This window comes from Gracilinanus agilis, chromosome 1 (assembly GCF_016433145.1).
Source record: "Gracilinanus agilis isolate LMUSP501 chromosome 1, AgileGrace, whole genome shotgun sequence".
Lineage (NCBI taxonomy): Eukaryota > Metazoa > Chordata > Mammalia > Didelphimorphia > Didelphidae > Gracilinanus > Gracilinanus agilis.
This window is the reverse complement of record NC_058130.1, coordinates 366,154,047-366,163,234: the sequence shown is the minus strand read 5'-3', so window position 1 is coordinate 366,163,234 and position 9,188 is coordinate 366,154,047. Positions and strand designations below refer to the sequence as shown.

General features: G+C 39.4%; 1 protein-coding gene across 1 annotated transcript; it reads left to right on the top strand.

The window, feature by feature from the left end:
* Positions 1 to 104: 104 nt before the first annotated feature.
* Positions 105 to 4,689, top strand: FST (follistatin; the record flags this gene model as incomplete). Its single annotated transcript, XM_044681176.1, has 5 exons — positions 105 to 306; positions 786 to 1,004; positions 1,449 to 1,673; positions 2,551 to 2,781; positions 3,660 to 4,689. Coding segments are annotated over 5 exons (960 nt in total), but the record flags the coding sequence as incomplete, so codon positions are not given.
* Positions 4,690 to 9,188: the final 4,499 nt, after the last annotated feature.

Sequence of the window (9,188 nt, the reverse complement as noted above, 5' to 3'; positions counted from 1 at the left end):
CTCCTCCTTCTCTCTTCGCTCCCCCTTCTCTCCGTCTCCCTCCCTCCCTCCCTCCCGTTGTCTCTCTGTCTCCCTCTCTCTCCCCACCCACTCCACCCCCTTTCTCTGTTACAGCTGGGAATTGCTGGCTCCGGCAGGCAAAGAACGGTCGTTGCCAGGTCTTGTACAAAACTGAGCTCAGCAAAGAAGAGTGCTGCAGCACTGGGAGGCTTAGCACTTCGTGGACTGAAGAAGACGTGAATGACAACACGCTTTTCAAGTGGATGATTTTTAACGGGGGCGCCCCGAACTGCATCCCTTGCAAAGGTAGAGCTCCTCTTTTAAACTTTCAAGCCATTCAATAGAGGGCGTTCCACTGGCAGCTTCTTTCCTATCCTAGGAGGCAAAATTAGGCATTGTTGATGTTGGGAAGAAGGGGGCTGGATTGGGTGTCTTTTGTCTGTGGATTTAGTTTAAGGGGCTTCTCTCGCACCCTTCTGAGGAAGCGTGTTTTTGATACGCGCCTTCTGGAGACTTCCGACAAAGAACCGATCTACGAAGGTCCTTATGCTTCTTAGTCCGATGTGGGTAGAGAAGTCAACAGCAGAACCCTCTGGCTATTTTTTTTGGATGGATTACTGATCTGGACAGCACTTTCGCCCTCCCCCAAATCCCCTTTTCCTCCTGACGGACTAGTTTCTCTGCTCGGTAGCTCCAGGTGGCACAATTGTGTAAAGCACAAGTGATCCTCGTGGCTGACCTGGAGACTAGCCCTTCTATAAACGATACCTCTTTCCAACTCCTAGAAACGTGCGAGAACGTGGACTGTGGACCTGGGAAGAAATGCAAAATGAACAAGAAGAACAAGCCTCGGTGTGTCTGCGCTCCGGATTGCTCCAACATCACCTGGAAGGGCCCAGTCTGTGGACTTGATGGGAAAACCTATAGAAACGAGTGCGCTCTCCTCAAAGCCAGATGTAAAGAGCAGCCAGAGCTTGAAGTTCAGTACCAAGGCAAATGTAAAAGTAGGTCTGGAGTTCTTGAAACAAGCATCCCCTTCCTTCTTCTGAGCAGAAGTAGACTTTGTGGTAGTTAGGAGCTGACAGCTCCATTATAGTCTTTAAAATGGGGCGATGAGAGCACCTTCCTCAAAGGATTCTTGTGTGGGCTAAATGAGCTAATGGATGTATTGGGCTTTGCAAACGCGAGCTATCACCATCCATTTGGGGCCAGCTTGTGTCCCACAGTAAAGAGCCCCAGAGGAAAACATTTTTGGCTACCAAATACTAATTTTAACAGTCGAGAGTCCACATAGTCAGTGGACCTTGTCCAGAAAGAATTCCCCAGTATCTTTCGAAAGATGGAAGCTTCTGTTTCAGGATCTGAATGATAATATTAAATATTCCTTCCCTAAGGGCCAGGCTATGCCTGTTAATGTTTGTGTGTGTGTGTTTCTGTCTTTATTTCAGAGACCTGTAGGGATGTTTTATGTCCGGGCAGTTCCACGTGTGTGGTGGATCAAACCAATAATGCCTACTGTGTGACATGTAATCGGATTTGTCCAGAGCCTACCTCCTCTGAACAGTATCTCTGTGGGAATGATGGAATAACTTATTCTAGTGCCTGTCACCTGAGAAAAGCTACCTGCCTGCTGGGCAGATCGATTGGATTAGCCTACGAGGGAAAATGTATCAGTAGGTATTCTGGTTTGGGGAAAGGGGCGGGTGGGGAGAGATTATGAGCAGCTAGTTACTACTTGATTGCCTGGTTGTCAACAAACAAACAAACAAATCAAAAGCTCTCCTGAGCAAGATACTTCCATTGGCAGGGAGATGTTTTCCATTTTTGATGAACTGACCACAGCTTGCCTCATGGAAACAGCTGTCTTCAGGAAGTGTTGGCAAACATGTATAAATGCCAGTAAGAAGCATGAACCAATTGATTTTCCATCTTTCCCTCACCCCAGCTCAAGATTCACTCAATTTGTTGATTGAAAGGGAAATTGTTGTGCTCTACAGAAGAAATAAATAGGTCACTTGTTCTTAAATTAATTGAAACTATGAAATATTATTCCTTTACCCAGTGGTCTTATTGCTTTCTGAAATTCTCTCTCTTCTGGGGAAAAAATACCCAGTTTAATTGGGAGCTCATTGATCTTTGCTAAAATAAAATACCTCCCAAGATTATGAATAAACTCTCCTTTCATGTACTATCCTGCAAGACCCTTAGTGTGACTTCTGTGGCTTTGTGCTTTAAAATTTAGTATCTAGCATTCTTTTGTTCCAAATATCTTTAAACTGTCTTCTAAGCAAAGTACATAATTTGAAGCTCCAAATTAAAATTTTAATCTTAGGATAAAAGAGATAAGTGCCCAACTTGAGGAAATTGACCTGGCAATGAGAAATAGATTATGGAAAATGTGTGTGTGTGTGTGTGTGTGTGTGTGTGTGTGTGTGTGTGTACACATGTGTTGAAAGAGAAATGCTGGGGGAGGTGGGTGTAGTGAAGGTAAGAAGGAAGAGGAAGAAACAAAAACATGAGTTTACTCATCACAGATATATTATATCCTAGAAGCAAAGTCCTGTGAAGACATCCACTGCAGTGGTGGAAAAAAATGTTTGTGGGACTTCAAGGTTGGTAGAGGCCGGTGTTTACTCTGTGATGAGTTGTGTCCAGAGAGTAAATCTGATGAGGCTGTATGTGCCAGCGACAATGCCACTTATGCTAGTGAGTGTGCCATGAAGGAGGCTGCCTGCTCCACAGGTGTGGTCTTGGAAGTAAAGCACTCAGGATCTTGTAACTGTAAGTGTTATTTTTAACCTTGTAGCATTTTAAGGCTGTGAAGGCAATCCTTAGGGAGAAAATAAAAAAGAAATGGGGGGGGGGTGAGAGAGAAGGGGAGGGGAACAGAAGAAAGAAGGGGTAAGAGAGAGGAGGGAAAGGAACAGGAAGGAAAGAAGGAAGAAATGAAGCAGAAGGGAAGGCAAGAACAAAAGACAGGAAGAAAAAAGGAAGCAAAAGAGGAAGAAAGGGAGGAAGGAAACATATGTTGAAGAAAGCAGGTGATTAATAAATGGCACCAGCTCTTAAGTAATCATCAGAGGGAGTTCCTGAAATATCAAGTTATTATTTTTTAGAATATGCTATCGACTAGGGGTTGCCTATAAGAACATCCTTCAAGCTGTTTTTGGTCTAATTTTGTTTGTTGTATGTGCTTTGCTGTTTGCTTTATTAACACCTGGATATAACCTAACTCCATAAAATAAATAAACAAACAAACAAATAAATAAATAAATAAAGACAGCTATGTTAGCCCCTGGGCAACTGCTTCTCTGCAGATGGCCACTACTAACTTTGAATTAAGGACTCTAAGCAGTTAAACCTAGAACACAAGAGCGCTTTTTATCTGATTTCAGGAATCTGCCAGTAAAACCTGAGCCATTGATTCTTCAGAACTTTCTGCAGTTTTTGACTTCATAGATTATGTCTTTTAAAAAACAAAACCAAACCAAACCCTATTGCATAACAGCAGATGCCAAAGAGCATCTCACTGCAAGTCACATAAAAATACACCGCTGTATTATGGCTGTTTCAGAGGGCTTTGAAAGCGTGCACTGAGCTGCTTCTGCGCTGTTGTTGTCCTTATTTAAACAACAGCTCCCCTGTATTCCCCCATCTAGCCATTACTGAAGACACGGAAGAGGAGGAGGAAGATGAAGACCAGGACTACAGCTTTCCTATATCATCAATTCTAGAGTGGTAAACCCTCCATCAGTGTTGGGATAGCCCTTGGGCAAAAAAAAATCAGTGTCCATACTGTAAATAAGTGTATGCTTATTTATTTTGGGGGGAAAAGTACACAGAGAGGACCTTTGTCCTGCAGCCCTCTCCCAGGCAACCTTCCCACTGACTTGACAAGGGAGAGGCCGTCAGTTTGAGGTCTACTGGATGGGGCCCATAGATGAGACTTGTAGACATTTATTTATACTGTGTCATGTTTTATAATTTATACATAAAATGTCTGGTTGACTGTACACCTTGTTTTTGAAGAAATTTATTCGTTAAAGGAAGAGCAGTTGTTATTTATTGTGAGGTCTCTTGCTTGTAAAGTAAAAAGCTTTTTTTTTTTCCCTTGTAAAACATTTTAATCCATTCCTTACCACTCACTTACCTGTCACCTTTTGGTCCACTGCTGAAATTCCCTTTCCACTTTAACGAACATGCATGTCAGTTTCTATCATGTTTATTTATTGGATTCTCTGCTGCCAGTTCTGTACATACATGATCCCTGGGGTTTTTGTTTACAAGGAATCTTGACTGAGCAAAAGGCATTATGACTTGACTCAAACATAGAGTACAGTAGTCCACCTTAAAGGAAACTCCTGCTTCTTCACTTCTCTCTCATTCTACCCAAAACAGTCTGGGAACTCCAGTGTTAACAGTGAAATATGTATGTTCTTATACTTTGAAAATTCACAGATCCAAAGAATTAGGGTGAGAAAGATGCTTAAAAGGGACATGCAAATGTCATGGCAGTGGAGAGGGGATTAATAGACACAAATACTTTTAGGTGTTTCCTTTCAACTGGACTGCTGTACCCTTTAAATTCGTTCTTTTTTCAAACAATGTCATTAAAAGGTATATTAAAGCTTTATCAGTTCAAGTTTCTTGCTTTTCATAACACTTTTTTTCTGATGCAATTTTATATTTTCAAACATGGCAAGTTAAATATAAATTCATTTAAATATATAGTTTTGTACTTTTCTACCATGTAAATGTGCAATGTATATAAAAAGTTATAATGTGTATTTGTAAATAAATGAAGAGTGAAAAATAAAAAAAAATGTTTTAAAAAATGCCTGAATTTCTTGTTAGGAAAAGAGAGTAGATAAGGTTTTGATTCTTATTATGTGATGTTATAGTTGATGCATATTCTACCAGAAATAAGCATTCATAATGGCTGAATCTTCAGAGATTGGTTAATTATAGTTTTGGTAGAGTTTAAATGTAGTGAGGCCTGAGATTTATTTGTACCTAGTGCCAATCTTGCTCTAATTAAAGTCCAACTGAAATAGACAAAGAGTCTTGGTTTCCTATTTGCAACCTCCCTCTTAAACTAGGCTTGGGATTTATATCCTGCGTAACCTGCTTACTCCTTTGGTCTGTTCTTCTTGGCAACTTTCATCCATGTCCAATTCAGCTTAAATCTACTCATCCCATTTACCTAGAACATCAAAAGGAACCTTATCACAAAGAAGGGATTCCCAAGACTGTAGTTCAAAAAGTACACCACCCAACTGTCTCACACACATCCTATGTAAATGAATCCCCCTTTCCTCAAACTGGTAATTCCCTGTGCCCTTGGCCTAAAGGAGGGAAGTGGAGGAGGAGTAGAGTTGGGGCAGCTTGGTTTTGAAACTGAAATGATTCATTTGTACTAGTAATATTGTTCCAAGGAAGCATGGGCTACTTTTGAGATCATGAAAGTCAGTAAAAGATTGAATTGGAATGAAATCTTCATCAGAATAGTACAAAACAAAGGCGTGTTTTGGTAATTTGAACAATTCAGACACTTAATTTTTCATAGTGAATTGTCTGTAGGCACTCAGTTTGCCAGGGTGGGCTTCTATGGATATAAAATAACCTGAACATTTTCCCTAAAATCTTTGATTTACTTTCTGTAGGATAGGCAAAGCCATAAATACCTAAGTAGTTAGATAGCTAGACAGAACTGCCTGAGTAAAGATAGACTAGACACTGATATAAAGATTGGATATAAATATTCAAGAAATATCAAATCCAAACTAGGATTGAAAGATTTAGTGAAGAGAAATTACTATTAGGAATAGGATTACATAAAGGAAAGTTCTCGAGGGCAGCTGGCTGGTTCAGTGGATTGAGAGCCAGGCCCAGAGACAGGAAGTCCTGGGTTCAAATGAGGCCTGATACACTTCCTTGCCATGTGACCCTGGGCAAGTCACTTGACCCCCATTGCCTAGCCCTTACCACTTTTCAGCCTTGGAACCAATACATATCATGGATTCTAAGTGGGAAGATAAGAGTTAAAAAAAAAAAAGTGCTCATTCAAAACAACTATCCCAACTAAATTCTTTCAAATTCCTCTATTGAGGAAACCATTAAAATGGAATGGATTTCTGAGACAGACAGAGAGACATGTAAGAGAACTTTAGACTTAAAATGTGGTTGCAACATGAGAAATTTGGTGGGCAGAGAGGGGAGCCACATTTTAATATGAGCTTGTATAATAATTAGGATGCCTGTTGGGTTTTGTTATCCTTCAGCCCTGGATTCCCAGAGGGGTGGAAAAGGGAGGTGTAGAAAACAGACAGGCTGCCATTAACCGCAAGAAGAAGAGGGTCATAACTTCTCCTGTATGAGGAGCTACTGACTTGCCACTAGGGAAGGGCTCTACGAAAAGGAAAAGAGAGATGGGCAGATAGAGTTTCACAGCCTTTCCGGGAGTTGATTTGTTACTTTGCCCCAGGATGCTGTAGACGTTTTAAAGCTGCCACTAACCTGATCAGAGTAAAAATGTCTAATTTAATGGGAATCGATGTGTGTCTTGGCAATAGGACGTGATAAAAACAGCAGCTTGCCTTTAAGTAGCATCCAGATTATTTATTTTAAATTCTGATTTCACCTCATTAGGTATCAATCATTCCTTTCAGACCCCAAATGCTATCTCATTTTGACTTTTATCAGCAATTTTGCATTGGGCTAATTTGCCCTCAAAGAATTTAAAGTTTTGTCCAAAATCAAAATTGGACTAACACTCCAGTTACACAACTGTTTGAACTAAAAATAGAGGCCAAGATTAGACCTGTGATCTCATTGGTATAGGAAACTCCCAGATGAGGACATTTGCTCTGCTAATGCAGAGTAGCAAACTATATTCTTTGCCATTTTCCTATAGTACTGGGTTAATTGACTTGCCCAAAGCCACACAGTAAGGATCAGTTAAAACTTGAACTCAGTCCTTCCTATCTCAAAGACCAGCTCTCAATTTGGTGGTTCCCCAAATTCAAAAGTATGATCTCCCCAACAAAATCTTGTTCATTTATATTTAGAATGTTGGTGAGAGAAAGGATTACTGACTAATATACAGACTTTATGCAACATGGATAGAAAAAATGTTTAAGAATCAACGGAAAGATCTTTTCTGACTTTCATTTTCATCCACGCTGTTCCACTCAAAAGATATTCTAAAATGTGAGACAGATTGTTACTTTGTGAAATTACTTTTTTTTTTTTAATTTTAAACCCTTGACTTCTGTGTATTGACTTATAGGTGGAAGATTGGTAAGGGTAGACAATGGGGGTCAAGTGACTTGCCCAGGGTCACACAGCTGGGAAGTGTCTGAGGCTGGATTTGAACCTAGGACCTCCTGTCTCTAGGCCTGGCTCTCAATCCACTGAGCTACCCAGCTGCTCCCCAGATTGTTACTTTGTAAACCAAAAATGGCATAGCTGGTGCAATCACAGATATCTTTTTGATTAATAAATGTGCCAAAAGTACTTTAGTGCCTTCTCTATTTTGTGGTACACAGTTGTTTGTATGTCATTTCTCCAATATGACTGTGATCACCTTGGGAAAAGAGACTGTTTTTTCTTTCTTCATATCCCCAGAACTTCACACAGTCTCTAGCACTTAATAGGTATTTATTAAATGCTTGCTGCCTGGACTTGAATAAAAGGAACTACTACTGGAATATTCTTCCTATTCTCAAGGAGGTAACTGAAATATTAAGAATCACTTCAAAATACTTTGAAAGATAAGAATATCTACTCTTTATCCAAGTTCTCTTAAAAATAGTTAACATTTAAATGGTGCCTACTATGTGCTAGGCATTCTGCTTAGCGCTTTACAATAATTATTTCATTTGATCTTCACACCAACCTTGGGAGATAGGTGCCATTTTTGACCCCATCTCACAGATAAGGAAACTCAGGCACAGAAGTTATGTGACTTGCCCAGGATTACACAGCTAGAAAGTATCTGAGGTTATATTTAAACCCTTGTCTTCCTGATTCTAGGAACAGTACTCCATCCATTGTACTACCTAGCTGCTCCCATCCTAACTTAGACTGGCAAACTATTAGCCAGACTTTCTGATATGTAATATATATTCTACTTGACAAGTTACAGCCTCATTTTGAATGTCACAGTACTTATCAATATGGTGGCTAAAACAAAAATATGAGACAGGCCCCATGGCAAGAGGTGTTGCTGGCCAGAAAGAAGACTGAAGTGTTCAGGAGAGAAGGAAAAAAGAGGACTGGGCATAGGTACAGTTTCTATCTCCATTATTAGATGCCAGAACTTAGATAACAATAATCATTTATAATGGAAAATGACAAGCAGCATAATTTTTTACATCAAAGCAAAACTTAAAATGAACAGCTTGAATATTTACCCAAATATATTGAGTTTCTAATGCCTGTAGTTAAAAGGGCAAAACTGTTGACAAAAATTGCTTTCTTTTTTGTGGAATTTTAGAATGGCCTCCTGGAAAGTTCACTAGTCCCTAACATGTCTTGGTCCCTAAACATGCTTTTCCCTCCTTCTTTTTCCTTTATCCCAGGAGATCCCCAGGAGTTAAATACATGAAATCAACATTCTTTATGGAAATCCATTCTCATATGGCATGAATAAACTACTTTGACAAAGACAACTGATTTATTTGCATGTGTGGCTTAAATTATATATGCATGTATTACATCAAAAATATTTTTCATAGAGTAACTAGTATCAGCTTATGATTTCCAAAGAGATTTTTAATTTATTTTTCTTTTTTTTCTAGTTACATGTAGAAACAATTTTTGACAATTGTTTTTTGACATTTTAGGATTCAGATTCTCTGTCTCCCTCCCTCCCCCTCCACTCCTCAAGGCATCGAATAATCTGACATAGGTTATACCAGTGCTTCTTTCCTTGCCTTTCTGCTTTTTAAATTTTATTATTTTTTTCTTCAAAATTGTACAAAACAAAACAAAACAAACATTTCCATATAAAAAGAAAAAGATTGTACATAAATGAAATCATAAATCTCTTAGATGGTTAGCTTACTTTTCTTTATATCTACATAATCAATCCCATCCACAATCCACAAGTGGTTCAGCTCCTCCCCACTCTCTCCACATCACAGAAGTAGTCCTTTGGGAGACTGACATGTTCATACAAATTAAGT